This window comes from Gallus gallus, chromosome 5 (genome assembly GCF_016699485.2).
Source record: "Gallus gallus isolate bGalGal1 chromosome 5, bGalGal1.mat.broiler.GRCg7b, whole genome shotgun sequence".
Lineage (NCBI taxonomy): Eukaryota > Metazoa > Chordata > Aves > Galliformes > Phasianidae > Gallus > Gallus gallus.
This window is the reverse complement of record NC_052536.1, coordinates 15325137-15341910: the sequence shown is the minus strand read 5'-3', so window position 1 is coordinate 15341910 and position 16774 is coordinate 15325137. Positions and strand designations below refer to the sequence as shown.

Genomic DNA, 16774 nt, shown 5'->3' with positions numbered 1-16774 from the left:
AGGCAGCTCTGAGGCATTCACTGGTGATGTTCAGTTCAACAAGCTGAGGAGCTGCTCTGGACTTGTGTCATCTCCTGAAAAGATTATTGCAGAGCTTTGAATGCCAGCTTAGGTCTGAAGCTTCTTCCTTGTGGGGCCTTGCTGGCTGCCAAGCAGCTCTGGGAGTAGAGGAGTTGGGATCTGCTTTGATGAGGCTCTCCTTGCTCCATTTTCAGCTCAAATCAGAAGCAATCCAGCATGTCTGTGATGTCAAGTGCCGAGTCCTCTGTCTTCTCACCTTCTTTTCCTATATCTTCACCTCCTGCCTTGCCTGTAGGTATCACCAGTATGGCAGAGCACATGTGGAGAGCATACTTGATGTAAACACATGGAACCTCCCTACTAATTGCTGTACTCAGAGCAGTGTGTGCCTTCAATTTCTCAACACTGCTAGGAGTGCTCAGCCGGTGAATAAAGGCTGTATTATCTCTTTGCAATTAAAAAATCCCATCTTTCTCAATTACAGTTCTTGAGTGGATCGCCCCTGTCCTCCAGCAACCGCATACTTGTGGCAGAACATTAACAGCAGTGGCATCAGCAGGAAATCTGCTACTGCTCGGGGCCTTTTCTACTTGACTAAGTGAATGATATTTACTTTCTCCTGGCTAATTGTGTCCTTTGTGGATGTGCAGAATGATCTCCGATCTTTGGAAATACAATGAGTTCTTCTTGATGCCAAAGGGCATGATACTGTGGGGTTTTTCCATTCCTCTGCCGTTGTGGTACGTGAGATAAATCCTAGTGTTGCACTGTTTGAGATGTTCTGTTTTGTTTCATTAAGAAGACAAATAAAGCTTCAGGAGACTTGTTAGCCTTTTCAAATGAAGGAATTTGTAAAAGTGAGTTGTTTCTAAGCTGGCTATTGCTATTTGTCATGTCTTACTGCAGGCTTGTGCTTTATTTTGTGGAAAATCTGCTGCGTGCTCGTTACAGTGACACATCCTAGACCATTAGATGTTTATGGAAAAAATGCGGTTCGGGTTTTGTTTTTAATTGCTGGGAATTAACTCCTGGCCCAAATATTGTTAGAGGAAAAACTGATGCTTTCTGTCCCGCTCCCCAAGACAAACAAGGCAACAAAGCCAAAACCCCAATTAGTAGGAGCGGTTCCAGAGCAAACACGCGCCCTCCGTGTTTGCAGTGCCAACACTGTGACGCTGCCAGTGTGACAGCTGTGAAACGTCCTTGGCTTGTGCTAGCTGAGGAATGGCGTGTGGGCGCGACGGAGGCAGAGCCTTCGTGGCACTTTCTGGGGGCAATAATATTGTTTTGGAATATCGAGGATACCTGTCTGTATTGCTGAGGGACTGCTCTGACAGTTCCTGGCCTGCGTTGGTGCTTTCCGTTGTGCCGTTGAATTGTGGAGCTCAGAAAGCAGTGGTGAGTGCGGCTTAGAGAAGTTCACTGGCACTCATGGCTGGAAATAGAGAGCTGCACAGCCAGGCTCTCTGTGCAGATTGGGGCATGGAGTCTTCATGCAGTGGGTTTCTTTGTGGCACGATTTTTTGACAGAGTTCAGCAAGTTGGCGTGGTAAGTCATAAAGATCTCTCTGATCTTTGAGGGAAATGGTGCACAGCAGCAGAGCATGTCCTTGAACACGCTGCTCAGAATGACAGAGCCCATTCCAGCAGTCCATGGTTCTGGGATATACCTCCTTATCTTGCTGGCATGTCTCGTAATGAAGTCATCTGTTGATAGTGCGGTGTGGTTTAGCTCAAAGCTATCAAATTGAGCTAATCTCCCACTGAATAAACAACACAAAGGTTCCTGGATTCATTCCTATTTCCTTAAAGGAGTACAATCAAGTGCAGGCAATTAAAAGAGAGAGAGAGTGTGTACCAGATATTGCACCTGATTGCAGGCTCACAGCCCAGGGTGTGTATGGGTTCTCTTAACTTTTAAAGAAAAAAAGCCTTATAAAACAATTGCTGTTTTTTCTAATTTTTCAGTGTATTTTTTTTCCTGCCGTTCCCTTTGGGAAGGGAGAACCCAACAACCACCCAAACAGATCCCAAACAATGGGAGCGAATTTCCTACAAGAAGGGAAAGATTAAAATGAATGTTATACAAAGTATGCTGAGAAGGAACTTTTCTTCCTGCTTTCCTCCCAGCCTTCTCAGAGGCCGTGGCAGAACTTTTTACAGTTTCCACCAAATGGGTGCCCAGTGTCCTGGAGCAACTCTTGGAAATTCAGCCTGCATGGTTTGACATGGAGATCGATGGGGTTCTCTGGCAAGGCTCATTTCTCCTTTACATTCACCTGATCAGAGAGGCTTGTCTGGCTGTAATGCAGTCCAAATACGGGCTTTTTGCGTGTAATGAGGATACTTGTTGTAAGTATGTGTCAGTAATGATAGTCATTGTAAGTATGTGAGAACATTGAATCTCACAGTGCTATAAAATCGGAGAGCCTACTCACCTATAGAGGGGTTTGTCCTACACAAAGCACTGTTTTTACAGTAATTATTGGCTTTCAAAAGAGCAGGAGAGAAAGGAAGGTAGAGTAAACAGAGCAACTGGCAGGTGTTTGATTCAAAGTGATATAAGAGCTCATAAAGCCTTTGCTGCCTTTTTCTTTTAAATCCTACTTGTTCCACAGCTGCTCCTGACTCATGCTTCCATTCCACGAGCAAACAAACACTTCGTGCTTTGGTATCTTTAGGACAAGAGGTAATGGCTTTAATTTGCACCAGGGGAAGTTCAGGTTGGATATTATTTCTTCCCTGAAAGAGCAGTGATGTAGTGGCACAGGCTGCCCAGGGGGTGGTGGAGTCACTGTCCTTGGAGATGATCAGGAGCTGTGTGGATGTGGCACTGAGGGACGTGATCAGTGGGCATGGTGGGGGTGGGTTGGTGGTAGGACTTGGTGATCTCAGAGGTCTTTTCAGCCTTGATGACTCTATGATTCTGTGATCTGGGTGTGCTCCTGTTCTGCATCTGTTGTGGGCTGGAGCAACAGGCTTCTGCTGCAGAAACACCTCGCCATGGCCCTTCTCCTCTCTTTGTACAACATTCTCTGGGACATATGCATCAGAAGTGTGATCAGCACACCTGAACACCCCCTGAAGGATACCTCTGAACTCCTTAAGTGCTCTTGTATCAGCCTGCGTTTGCTGCTGGGTGGTGTCCTTGCCTGGGACTGATCCTGCAAAACAGCTTAGAGAGCGGGTGGCCCAGCCTGTGGCACCTCGCTGCCCCCTAAAAACATTTTTCTGGCATTTCTGTGGCTCCCTTCAGTGCAGCAGAACTCTTTCTCATGGGTGTGTGTCCTTCTGATCTGTTTCAACAACCGGCTTAACCGTTTAGCTTTTCTACCAGGGTGGGGTTTTTATGTTTCTAATAATGTTTTCTTAGGCAGAGATGTGCAGGATCTCCTCTGGGAAACCTCCAGTGATGATCTGAATACTTTGTTTTGTGGTACACCTTGGACACCTACTACATGCCCATAAGGAATCTTTACGAACCCCCACAGCGTCACCAAATACGCAGCAGTACAGGAACACAAAAACCTGCTTTCCTTTACAGCTCTACAAGTCTTGCACCATAATCCCGGTAAGCCACTTAGCCAGTCGTCCTTAGTTTTCCTTTGTTCACTGTAGGTTCATTGTGCTGCATTCTGGCAGGACTGCTAGGAATGCTGCGTGTTCAGCGTCTGTACAGCGCCCTGCCTGGGACTGAGGTCATCTGAGGACCAGCTGTGCAGAGTTTGGCTGTGCTTCCCACTCTCCCTTCCTCAACAGGTTAAGAAAAACCCCAAAGTTGTCATGCGCACGCGGTGCTCGTGGTCACAGATAAGGGTTGGTTGTTGGTGGTGCTTGTGTCATGACTTTTCTTTACCTTTTTAGCTCTGCTGCTACAATAACAAGAATTCAGAGAGAATAAATTGGAAACCATGACCTTGCAACACTATCTTGAAAACAGTATTTCCACTTTCCAAGAAATACACCTTGTGTTCATTCTTCTGTTTGCTGAAACTTGCAGAGCCTTCAGGTTCTATGTTCAGGTGTTTCTTTTCTTCAGCCACGAGGCTTCGAAACTGTTGTGACCCTTGAGTTTCACAAGTAATTATCAGTCTCCAGAAATAGAATTTTAAAATGAAGTGCCAGCTGCTACAAGAATTGGGATCAAATTGGAGGGTTGACAATGCCAGCATGGGCAGGTGACATGCCTTGCTCAGGGCGGTACAGCACACTGAGTCAGGATTAAGATTCAGGTCTTGTGATTTCCCAGCAGAAGGTCTCGCCTGTCAGATCCAGCTGATTTTCTGGCACCACTTTGCACAAGACAAACTGCAGTTTATGCCTAGAGAGGTTAAAGTATGCGCATAAAACTGGTCTGACTTACCTCTGTGTGGAAGGCACCTGGTGTTCGTTATTCTTACCAGCATTCAAGTTCCTCCTGTGCTTTGTCCAAGATGATCTGTGTTTGCTTGGCAGACTCTGCACACCAGGAAGGTTGTCTTCTAGGTGCAAGTGAATTTCTGCACGCTGGGCCCCAGCACATACCATGGCGGGAGGTAGCTGTTGTAATCCACAGATCCTAAGGACTGTCTTTTCTCTCTTGAGTTCTGTATCAGGTTTTTTTTGCACATTTGACATCTGCTCAAATCTGGACTGTGCAGTACCACGGCTGACTGTGAGGGATGAGTGAGCTGTAGAATGTGATGTGCAGAGGTGGTTACCTGCAATTGGAGCTCATTGGTGCTTTTGGGTCTCAAACACTTACATCTTCTGGTAGATTTCCCAGGCCCTGGAAAAGAGTTGTTAGTCTGGGCTGGATGGGCTTTCTTGTGACCCATTGCAGATGTTGTGGTGATGGAAATTGATAGCTTAAAAGATAGAGACTACCCTGATCCTACGCTAAGTGGTGTTGTCTCAATGGCTATCGCATTCTGCCAGATGAGACCTGGAGAAATGAGTTCTGCGAGGTGAGAGCTGGAGGAGAAATGAGTTCTGACAGGTTTTTGTTGTTGGCAGGTGACTTGGTTACTTCTCCCTGTGGAACATGGTAGGTTCGGTTGACCAAAAGCATTAGGTGCCATTACCTATCTATCTCTTCTGCCTCCTCTATTTATGGCAGACAAGTATGGCTTTTGCTAAGCTGGTCCTTCTGTTCCTCAGCTGGCTTTGCTGGCCTTGCCGTTGCACACTAGTACCCAGGTTTCCTACCCTAGTGACCTCAGCCTCCTTCAGTGTTATCCTTCAGTGATACTCTGCATCTTGTTGCTGCACACTACTGGGGAGCAGCTCTATCAACTAACTGTAACTGGGGCAGGTTAGACTGAGATCTGCTTCACGCCTCTCATCTGCTTTTCTACTTTGCGATGCCCTTACAAATGGGGATGGAGATGAACAACTGGAGACCTTGTGGGAGAAGCCCGTCAGAGTGCTGCCATGTGTTTTGCTTGCTGAGGCTGTCTCGTATTTGCAGCTTTGTTCCTCTGCGAGTGCCATCTCACCACTGAGAGCCACATCTGGCTTCAGGCCTCTCTGAGCAGCTTGAACAGGAGACTGTGCTCTGGATGTTGAATTAATGGGGTTCATCTCTTATAAGAGCAAGTCAAACCCTTTCAGACTCTTGTCCACGTCAGGCTCCCCAGCTCTTCTAATTAAGAGGCTTGTAGCATTACTAATGTTTGGGAGCTACGATTCAGTTGGGCTTTTGATAAAATTGGGAGGTGCTAGAAGTAGGGATATCATGTTTCCAATTTCAGCTTGCAGATGATTCTGAAGAGAACAGAACACCCTCCTTGTACAGCCTTTTGTTTGCTGCAGCAGAAATGGGAGTCATCATCTGTGTGGGTTGTTCTGGCCTTTGAAATACAAGTTGATGAAACTCGTAGCAAAAAAGTAAGATCTTTACAGCTAGGAGACATCAGCCCCTCTTAGGTGTGTAGGGGGAAGTTTTAGAAAATGTATCTCTTTTTGTGCTTTTTCACGTTCTGTTCCTTTTTTTTTTCCTTTTTGTCCTCATTCTTGTCATAGCTCTTGCTTTGAATGTATTTGTGGAAGAGATGGGTCTGTCAGAAGTGTTCAGCAAGTGGCCTGTGTAACAGCCAGTCAATACAACTCACCGGTGTGGCTGTCTGACTCCTCACCATCATCACCTGTAATATCCATGCAGCTAAAGATATTTGGATCTTTCTTTTTTTCTTCCTTCAGGTCTAACTTTACAACTTCTACTTGAGTATGAGGAGGAAGCCGAGCTTCCTTCTGTTTCTTTCTGACTTCTAACATGTACAGATTTGCCATCAGAAGCAATGTGACTGCCCAGCTAGTGAGTAGGATCAGGCTTTAGCCTCCACCTTTTGCTCTGTTGGCCCAATAATACAAAGAAGCTTAGGCAGAAGGGTTTATTTGAAGAAAGAGTGAAAGGCTCCTACCCACCACCACCTCTTTTCATGCTCTCTTTCCTCTTTCCCTTACAGTATTCCCCAAAGCATGGGCCCAGCTCTGTGTCTGTTGCTTGCTAGGGGTGACTGCTTGACTAGAAATGTAGAATAGCACCAACTTACAGTAAGTCTTCTGCAGAGTTTCAAACAGATATGTTTCCAAGTGACACTAAACGGATGCCCTGCAAAATTACCGATTTGAAAGGGGGAGTGAAGCATTCTGCTTGTTCTTTGAAGCAGAACAACCCTCTGGCTCATGGACCAGCAGTAATGAATGGAGTCACATAGCATGGCATATAATCGCCTTCTCCTTTTGTATTAGTTTCATGCAGTTCTTGCATGTGACATTCTTCCAGGCCGTCATGTTCTTTATCATCCTAATGTACTAAGAGTACAAACAGAATTAAGTTGCTTGTTATCATGGCATCTGTACATGGCTTTTAATTTCTTGGTGATTTCAAAAACAGAAAGAGCCAAGCTCTCTTGGCTGGTGCTGTGTTTAAATCTGCTCGCAGCCTGCTTGCACAGCTCACTTCTGCCCTGCAATGCGGAGCACAGATCTGCAGGAGGAGAAGCTCAAAGCAGTGCAGCAAGGCTTAGGAATGTGGCGCTGGTGCTGAAGAAAGGCTGTCTGGAGTGTGTTATGTGGGAGCAGTAAGTCAGAAGGTGGGTTGGGGTAGGGATGTGCTGTGCACATCTTTACAGCCCCAGGACTGCGCTTAGAGGGGTGCTTAGCCCTTTCGTGTTGGGTACTTGTAAATAATGGGAATTATTTTCTTTGGCATCTGAAACGTCTCTGTAATTGTGTGGTTTCCTTCCTACAAATGTGAACGTTTCAGATTAAAATTCTGTTTGGCAGCTTTTGAGCTCTCAAAACAGAGGTAAAAAGGGAAGGAGTGCCCTGCTTATTAATTTTTTCCCATCTTATGTCCCAGTGTAGGAATGTTCTGACCTTTTTTGTGTGTGCTGTAATAACATGAAAGAGGATGGAATTAGTATTTGGGAAGCGTTCACAAGAAAACATCAGAAGTGGATGGTCAGCTGTGGGGTCTGGGTGGGAGAGGGCTGGGAGAGGCATTCCTGTTCCTCTTTCTTCCATCTCTTGCACAGATCCTCCTCACTGCCTTTGTCCTGCTCTGCAGCTGTGGTGCACATCTGGTTCTTTCAGTTCAGCATGGTGTGTAACCAGATGATGTGCGGGTTAGAAGTGGAGGGTTGTGTTTGACTGGGGTTTCTCTATTTCCTGCCCCACAGCTGTTCAATTTTCCCCTGCCCTGGGGCAAAAGGCATTGAAAAGATGGAGAACCGGAGGAGCTCTCTCCTGAGATATGTCCACTGGGAAGCAGAAGAGGAGGGGGACGAGGAGGATGATGTGGCTTCTGGTGCTTCTCCTTCCAGCCAAATGAGCGAACTGGAGGACGTGCAGGTGGAGATGCTCGAAAAGGCGAGGGAACTCTTCCAGCTCTGTGACAAGGATAAGAAGGGCTTCATCACCAAATTGGACATGCAGGTGAGAGAGGAGCTGTGAAGTCATGAGTGGCAGAAGAGAGGAGAATGTGGCACGTCTTACCCTTTGGCAAGGTGGATGCAAACACATCTGTCTCATTCAGATTTCAGGGAGCTGGGCTCTGGCCCAGCCAGCTGATCCAGGAGGGGCCATGGGCCTCTTGGGAGTTCCTGGGGCAAGTGGGACTGCAACTCCAAATTTTTAAGGAACGCATAAATAAATAAATAGATAAAAAGCAACAGTTTGTACAAACGTTAAACATGCAATGGATGGGAAATCTGGGGGAGAAAAATCTTTTGTTTATTTTAAAAACAAAATAACACGACTATAAACAGCAACTAGAAGTCTGTCAGTCTTCACAAAAAGGCTGTGCAACTTCTTTTTGTTTCAGTCACAGCTGAGGTCTTGTCTCAGAAACGTATGTTAGACCTGAACTATCACTTTGCTCTGGCATAATGTGTTGGTTTTTTCTGCTTTTTGTTTGTTAACAAAACCTCTTTCATTGTTCTTTTTGCTTTAGTGATTTATCTGGAAGGTTACATATAGAGTGTTTTTCTCCTTTTCCATCTCTTTCTCCATCTATAGTTAATATTTGGCAGGTATTGTTGAGTAAACAAGTGCTGGCTTAGTTGCTGACTCACTTCGTTTTGGGTTGTGTGATGCCTAATTTTGTATACCTATGTTAATAAATATTTATTAAGCTTTATCTAAATCTGTGTTTTTAATGGGCAGTGATGGGTTTTTTTCCTGTACTTCAAGTTATTTGGAAGCTTCTTTGGGAGAACTTTCACACTAGGTGCTCCACACGTAATCCAAAGGCAGATCTCTGTTCCTTAACTGTGTGGTGAGAATAATGGTGCAGTCCCAGCAGACAGAAGTTCTCTCTCTGCATTCCTGGCTGAATCACTTCTTAACTGAAAACCTTATCAGTGGGCTCAAACAGTGTACTGTCATACTGTCTCATCCTAGCCAAGAGGCAGTGCTGAAAGGGCACAGCACCGTAGGCCAAAGCTGGGAACAGCCGAGGCAGCAGTCGCAGGAAAGACTTTGAGTCATGCTTTCATCATGTTCATTCTTTTTTGTCTGCAGAGGCTTCAGAGTGAGCTCCCCCTAACCCCTGAGCAGCTGGAGACTGTTTTTGACAGCTTGGAGCAGAACAATAATGGATACCTGACACCTGTGGAGTTCAGCATGGGACTAGGTAAGGACTGCGCAGAGGTAAAGGAAGGACAAAATCCATCTGTGGAGTGATTATTTTTATGCTATCGAGAAGGCTGAAAGTGCAGCACTTCTGAAGCTGTACCACTTATTGCCCTGTATTTATATGGATATCCCTGGAGTGTGTGCAGTACTGCTGACCCCGTCCTGAGGCACTGTGTCCCCTTATTCCAGTCTGATGTCATCTTTCTGCCTGGTAGAGCTTGCCCCACAGCCCCTCTTACTGGAGATTGCACATACTGCATCTTCTTGTCAGGGTGTACAGGTGGGAGATGAAGGGAAGGAGCTGAAGCTGGAAACTGTGCTGCTGTCAGCTCTGCTTCTTGAGAAGGCTCATTGCATGGCCCCTGACAGGTTACAGGAGGCTTCTACACAACTGACAAAAAGAGCAGCAGCAATTTTAAATGTTCAATGTAAAGCAATCTAAGATCCTTCTAGAGTGTCAAAACAATCTTAGCATCATTGTCTACCCCAATTTCCTGAGCTGTAGGAGGCAGACTAGAAGAGATAATGACTCTTTCTTTAAAGTAGACATCCCAAGTGCCTCATCTAAGCCCATCTCCTTGATTAACTGCTCAAGGTTTTAAGCTGGAGTTGGTCCTGCCTGTCCACACTCTAAGTTTTTTACAGCACACGTTTTAAGAGTGGAAACGAAGCTGTTGTTTTGCATCCATCCACATAACTTCCAGTACGGACATAAATCTGTTGTAGATCTTATGTTTTATGCTGGACTGGAGTGGGCCTGTGCATGCTAGTGAAGGTCTGACCTCGGTGTATGGGATGGGGCCTGCGCTTTGGGCAGAATTCCTTGATTTGTTTCTTTTAAGAATTTGTTGCCAGCAACAGTATCCGTCACATGCCTAGCATAGCATGAATTCTCATGGCATTACTGTTGCAGCGTGAAACAGTATTTGGAAAGCTGGAACTCATATGTAGTGGGATGGGGCTGGAGGGCTGTTCAGAGGATAAGTTTGTTTTGTTCAGGCACTCCACAATCCCAGCAAGAGGCAGTCTGTCCTGTAGCACATAAATCAGAGCAGATGTAGCATACGGGAAGGGAAGGGTAATGATCTCCCTGATGCTTTTTTGTGAACTGGAAACTGAGGCATGGAGCTGTTCAGTGCCTGGCTTGCAATCTTAGAGGGGGTTTGTGGCATCATTGGCAGCTGAATCACCATAGCACTGCTCCACAGGAGTGAAATGACCAAATGCCACGTTTCACATGCAGAGGTTCCAAGGCTGGGAGTGGTATGTCATTTTAGCACAGATGTGAGCAGAGCCATTACAGCTTGTTGTCAGGCTGGAAGCCAGTTTCAGTCCCAGCATTGCAGACTGGATGCTGACATCACTCAGCACGTCAGAACAGAGGCTCTTTACTGACTAGGAGCTGTATTCTACAACAGTAGCATGCAGGCAGCTTCTCACAGAGCTGCGTTGGGCTGCCATTTGAATAGCAGCCTTTTAAGTAACATCCAGTTTGACTTTTTTCTCCTTCTTCCTTTCCTCAGGAAAGTTAATAGGAATCAATTTGTGTCAAGGGGCTGGAAGGACAGATCGCTCCAGTCACGAGGAGACCTTTGAGTCAGGTTGGTCAGATGACATGGACCCAGCAGATGATGAAGAGAAACGATTCTGCTCCATGATGGAGCAGCTGGGAGCAGCCCAGGTGTTTGAAGAGTAAGTAGGGGCGTCTCGTGGCCTTACCTCTACCCTGTTTTGATCTTGCAGTACCAAAACTTGGAAGTACCAGCAGACATCAAGGAGGTGAACTGAGCTGCTTGCTCCTGAAGTACTACTTAGTTCTTGCTTTTTTGGGTTTTTTTTTTGTATGCTTGGTAACAAATGCAATGAAGTCTGGGTTGTCTCATCAGTTATAAGTTACCTTCAGTGCAATGCTTCTCACAAATTGTTTCCCAAACTGTAAGTTCAGACCACAGCTGCAAGATGTAGCAGTTGATTTGGAAACTCTTCTGCATGCAGCAGATGGAAAGAAGCATGTGAGGGTTAGACAAGGTAAGGAGGATGTGTGTACTCTCTGTTCCAAGAGGGCCTATGACCATTCCCATGTGTTTGGAAAATCTTAACTCTAAGACTCTGCATGAAAGATGTGTGCTCAAGGGATTGCATGGGACTGAGCTGATCTTGGAAACAGTGAGAAGCTGAAATGAGCAGGAGATACTCTCCAGAGCTTTGAAATTTGGTATCAATGCCCTTGCATGTGGCCCCAGTAGAATCTACAGACACAGTGTCATCCAGCAGCTAGGCTGCAGTTTTTTTTTAGGGTCTTCCCAGGTGAAGCATTTTCCTTGGTTGCTTCTTACTGATGCAAACGTGTTGGAGCTGGGTGGTCCAACAGCCTGTGTGGCAGAAGGATTGTGGTGGTGATGGTGTTTTTGTGGCTTTTTTTCTTCAGACTTCATAGCACAGCAGTTGGCACCAGTTTGCTGGGAGCAGCCCTGCTCCAAGCAGGGGTGAGAAACAGTCGGTATTGGAGACAGAAGCTGAGAGCAAAGGACTTTGCTGTTTGAGGGGCTGCATCTGTCACGAAACAGATTGTGTTGTCTCACATGCACTGTGATGCAAAGCACCTGCATGCTTCTTTTAATGCTAAACAACTTTGGAAGAAAAATATAATGCTGCAAATGATGGAGTGACACTGTGAAAGCCATATGGTTGTTTTAGCTAAGTAGCCTTTGCTGTTTACAACAATTTATGAAGCATCCGGCCTTTAAGTTTGTTAAGTCTTATCCTCGTTTTGGCAGTTTTATACAGTGAGTTCAGAGGCTGCTGTCATGCCTTTGTGCTAAGGCAGCTGTTATAAAGAATTAACAGAAAACAGAAGCTAAAGAGAGGCGGAGGAGGAATCTGTTCTTCACTGTTTTGCTACTGAATCTGATCTTCACTGTTACATTATCCATAATGTAACACCATGCAAAAATTGCTCCTTTAGTTTGTGACTTAGTTTCCAAACTTGCTAGATGAACAGGCAGAGAATGGCAGTAGCATCCACTACTTCTGCCGCTGTGTGAGAACGACACCTGTGTGATGTGTGCCAAAATCCCTGGGTTGTGAGAGTTTCCTGAATATTCATCTCTTCCAATCTTAGTTTAGACACCAAATGTGTTCTTACTGAACACTTGGAAAATAATCATTCCAGATTTGCTTCCTAGGTGACTCTTCTTGTCTTTCAGATGACCTCCTCTATTTTAACCTCACAATTTATTTTAACCTCTTTGCTGTATGGTGTAATGGAGGAGGTGACAGGACAAGGGCAGTCTGCTCTCCCCTGAGTGCATGCTGGAATTAGAGTGACAATCCAGAAGGTGACACAAACTCGTTTGCTCTCTTTCTCTCCTGTATGCTTGCTCCAGTCCCAGCGAGGTTCGGGATCTTTGGGCCCGGCTACGAAAGGAGCGTCCGGAGCTCTTAGCCAATTTTGAGGAGTTTCTGTTGCGTGTTTCATCGTACATCAGGGAGGTGAATCATGAAAAGGAGTCTATGGAGCAGGCATTGAAGCGGTAAGGAGAACATTGTCGCTGTTTACTGTCTGGAAACAGCTGATATTTGGATGAAATTGCGTGTGTTATATTCTGCCTCAAGTGCCAGGGGAGGCTGGGTTACAGGACACAGGTTTTTCTTGCTGTCATGAAACGACTGTTTATCTTGACCTGATTGCCAGAGGTTTGTTTTGCAGCAGCACACACCCATAACAATTGATCTGGTGGAAAAAAAAACTGAAGTAACTTTTTGGCAATGCCACACAGCTCTTAGTAGGACTCTCTTTGCACCCTTCTCTCCTGTTCTCTTTCTGCGTTCTCTTTCTCTCTCGTGACATGTATGCACCTTTCCTTTCTTAGAAAGGAGACGGACCATGACCGGGAAGTCAGGTGCCTTTATGAAGAAATGGAGCAACAGATCAGAGCAGAAAGGGAGAGGCTAATCTGCCAGGTACCTCATCTCTCTTGGCCAAAGTCAAACTTTCTGTGGTCTGAAGCAGGGAGGGTGGCTCATCTGGTTAAGGAACTGCTCTTAACTGTGCTGGGTGTTGTGTGCATAGCCATGTGTCTTAATCTTTGCAGGAAGCACTGAGACACAGCAGGAGTAACCTGCTCCAAAAGGAACTGCGCAGCAAAGAGCAAGAGCTGGAGAAAATCCTCTATCGTCAGAAGAAGGTAACAGAGCCCAAAGCCTTTCTAAAGCACACCCTCTTCTACTGTCTTTCTATAAAGACCTTTTCTGGCTGGGGGTGGTTTTCATCTGCTGACAGTATTAGCCAGCCTAATTTTGCCCATCTCTGAAGGTGTTGAAGTGGGTTAGTTTGTCTGCAACGGTAATGTCCTCCTGTGAATGTTTTGGCTCTCATTTTTTCATCTGCTTTGGTTTCTCTTGTACAGTAACTTAATTTGGCGAGGAAAATGGGGTAAAGATTTGGAAATTGTGAGTTTGGAGCCTTCTGTGGTGTGTAGGAAAGCTGTGTATAGATATGCAAGAGCCAACTATTTTTTTTTTTCTGGCTGCTCCAAAATAACCCAGAGGGAACAGTTCCCTGAAGCTTTGAGCTGCACGTACAGCATACTTGCATTTCAGTACCCAATGACATATTGATTAATCAATCGATGAGAAGATCAAAACAGAAATTTTCCATTGGCTTGTCTGTCCCTGGCATGTGCATTTGTACACGGTGGTCCATTTTGGATGGCTTTTCCTCCTTCTCTGGAAAACTGCAATGTGACTGCTGTAGAAACAAGTCATGGGAGGTTCCTGGAAGATTGTGGTGACTGGGGATATCCAAGTTGGACAGCTAGCTGTGATGAGGATGAAACAGAAGTTGTCTAAACTCAACAGCTCATTGTGCAGCAGCTGGAAAAGCCAATAAAACTTCAGATGCCATGAGGAATGGTAATGAGAATAAGATAGGGGGTGGTGTTTTCCTGCTACTCAGAGCCTTGGTGTGCCATTTTCTCAACTGGTTTGCACAGTTATGGTCTCCTCTAACAATGTGAGAAATAAAGGTACGGATTGCTGATATAATTAAGGAAATAGAGCATTTGCCTTAGGAGGAGAAACTAGGGAAGCCTAACCCTAATTTTGGGGTGGAGGAGACTGAGGGAAGTTATAACAGAGCTTTACAGATTTGGGATGGTTGTGGATAAGGTCCACGTGGAACTGTTATTCCTCAAATCCTGCAGCAACACAGATGAAGGACACTCAACAAGACAAGTAGAAGATTAATCTCAAGGATTGTACTTCTATGGATGAGTGAACTAGAAATTTTGCCACAGGAGGTTGTGAATCAGCGCTTCAAAAACAGATTGGACAAACTAATGTACAGCAGGATCATAAACATATCGAAAGGAGAAAAAGTCAGAGGTGTAGATTCTATCATCTCTAGTCGAAGAACTATCGATGCTGGGGGTGTAGACCATAGTGGCTATCTAAGCATGCTCTTCCTAATTAGCATCTCTTCTTGCTGTGGGTCAGGGCAGTATATGAGACTGTATAGACGCTCCTACTCAGCTGAGCATTTCTTATGTCTTTCTGTCCGAGGCTCATACCAAGTTACGTGGGGAACCAGGTCCCTCTTGTGGTGGAAGTCCAGTATTGTGATTGTGCTGCTCTGCTGTATCGTTTCAGCGTGCAGACAACTTAAAACCAGAGTTCTTTGTGACTCTGAGAGTTCTCAGGGAGGGGCACATGCTTTATTTAAATCCCATCCTCTGGTTTATTGAAAGACTTATTGAAAGAGGCTGTGGGCTGGTGTTTCTGTTTCTTACTCTGAGCTTGACTGCTCAGCACGTGTGATTGTGCTAAAATTTTCCATAATGTCCAAAGGGTTGGAACTCTCGAGTCAAAGCTGAGCACGATGTGTGCTTGTAGTCGTAGTGGGAAGGGATGTAGGGCTTCTGTTTCAAGGAAGGTGGGAAAGGTGAGCTCTCTTCGCGGCTGTTCTACATGTGTGTTTGCAGAGAGCAGGGTAGGAAAGAGAAAAGCAGTTCACCTTGTGTCACAGCATGTTTCTTTCCCTTTGAGAGTCTACTTGAAGGAGCAGAAAGAGCATGCTTAAAGCATACATGGCTTTCACAGGGTTACCTGCCCCTCGGTGAGATCTCTTCATCCTGTGCCCTTACCTGACATTCCCTCTGTGCGTTTAAGTTGTCACACATGGTATTTAAAGGGCTAAACATGCTTGTATGTGCAGAACTTCTGGGAACAAACAGTTCATTCAGCTCAAGTGACTGTGACTGTGGAAACTGAGTTCAGATTGTGTGTACTGGTGTTTCTTCATAGCACCAAGTTCAGCAGAGGGCCTTGGTTAGCAAATGTGGTTGCCTAGATACTGAAATATCAGTATGATCCTTCCAGTGACACCCTGCTTGTCTGAGACAAGTGGATTGGACTCATGCATCTGTCTGTGTCCCTTTCCCAGCCTATGCCAGACATTTGCAAATGATCTCATTGCTAGCTGAGAACAGGGAGCAGGCTTCAAACTTTTGAAGTTAGGCCTGTTATTTGTGCTGGTGTCTTGTGGGGAGCTGTGCCCCAGTGGCATTTAAACAACCCCTCTAGCCTGAAGTTCTATTTCCAACACAAGTGAAGATCACCAGGTCACTTAATTTTCTGTATATGGGTAGACGTGACATACCCCAACACCTTGATGCATCCCTTTTTGAGCTGCCATAGGCTCAGGAAGTCCCTAAAACTGAGGATGCATTTTAACATCTGTGCTTGATAACTCCCAACAGACATAGCCCTGCTTCCACCCATATTTTTCCCGTCCTCCTGTGAGCTTTGTTTGCACTCAGATTTCTGTGCTGCCTGAAGCACTTTCTCAGCCTGACTAACAGCATTGCTTGCTCCTTGGTGCTAGCACTGATGAGAAATAATTGCTTCCAGTTCACCTTCTTGACCCCTCTGGTGGTCTTGTAGACTTAACCTGTGTTTTCCTCCCGTTTTTCAGTCTGTTTTTATAGTCTTGATTGTAGCTCAGAACTCTTTCTCTCTCTATTTAACTCCTCCTCTCCCTTTGCAGCTGGAACATCAGCTACAGTCTCTGAACTCAGAGCAGCTGGAGACCCGTGTGCAGAATGAAAGGCTCCGGCACCTGAATGAAAACCTGCTGGAGGAACTGGAGAAAAGCAAATGGGAGCTAGAGGCTGTCAAGGGACAACTGCAGAAGCTGCAGAAAGAGGCCCAGAATGAGCAAGAGCAGAAGGACAGGTGGGAATGGAAAGGGAAGCAGCTGTGTGGGCTGTCAGAGCAGGAACCCAGGCAGAGAAGGAAAGGTGTGCAAGTAGTTAAAGAATAAGATCCTCTAATTAGAAAATGTGATCTTATCAGACAACTGTCTATCTGCTCTTGAGGAAGAGAAGTAACATTGCAGTGGTGTAGTTGTTATAAGCAGGCAGCGTTACTGCTACCTCTCACCTGCCTGTAGTGGGAAATGAGTATGTTCACTGACAGTTGGCTTTAAATTTACTGTAAAAATTACAGGTGTTCCTCAGCCCAGAGAGTTTTCCTCCTTCTAATTTCCAATTCATCATTGCCTCTGTAAAGTTCCTACAAATTCTATGCTAATCACTTGTGTTCCTGTTTATGACCTTAATCTAGTAATACACTG

General features: G+C 45.5%; 1 protein-coding gene across 2 annotated transcripts in view; it reads left to right on the top strand.

The window, feature by feature from the left end:
- Positions 1-16774, top strand: part of EFCAB4B (EF-hand calcium binding domain 4B) — a 42177-nt gene that overhangs the window by 8953 nt on the left and 16450 nt on the right. For both annotated transcript variants that reach the window (XM_040701685.2, XM_040701682.2), the window contains 7 exons: positions 7686-7941; positions 9028-9139; positions 10665-10833; positions 12528-12674; positions 13014-13104; positions 13236-13328; positions 16187-16374. In XM_040701685.2, the coding sequence (XP_040557619.1) occupies positions 7729-7941; positions 9028-9139; positions 10665-10833; positions 12528-12674; positions 13014-13104; positions 13236-13328; positions 16187-16374 (1013 nt within the window). In that variant the 5' untranslated portion in view covers positions 7686-7728. The remainder of the gene's footprint in view (positions 1-7685; positions 7942-9027; positions 9140-10664; positions 10834-12527; positions 12675-13013; positions 13105-13235; positions 13329-16186; positions 16375-16774) is intronic.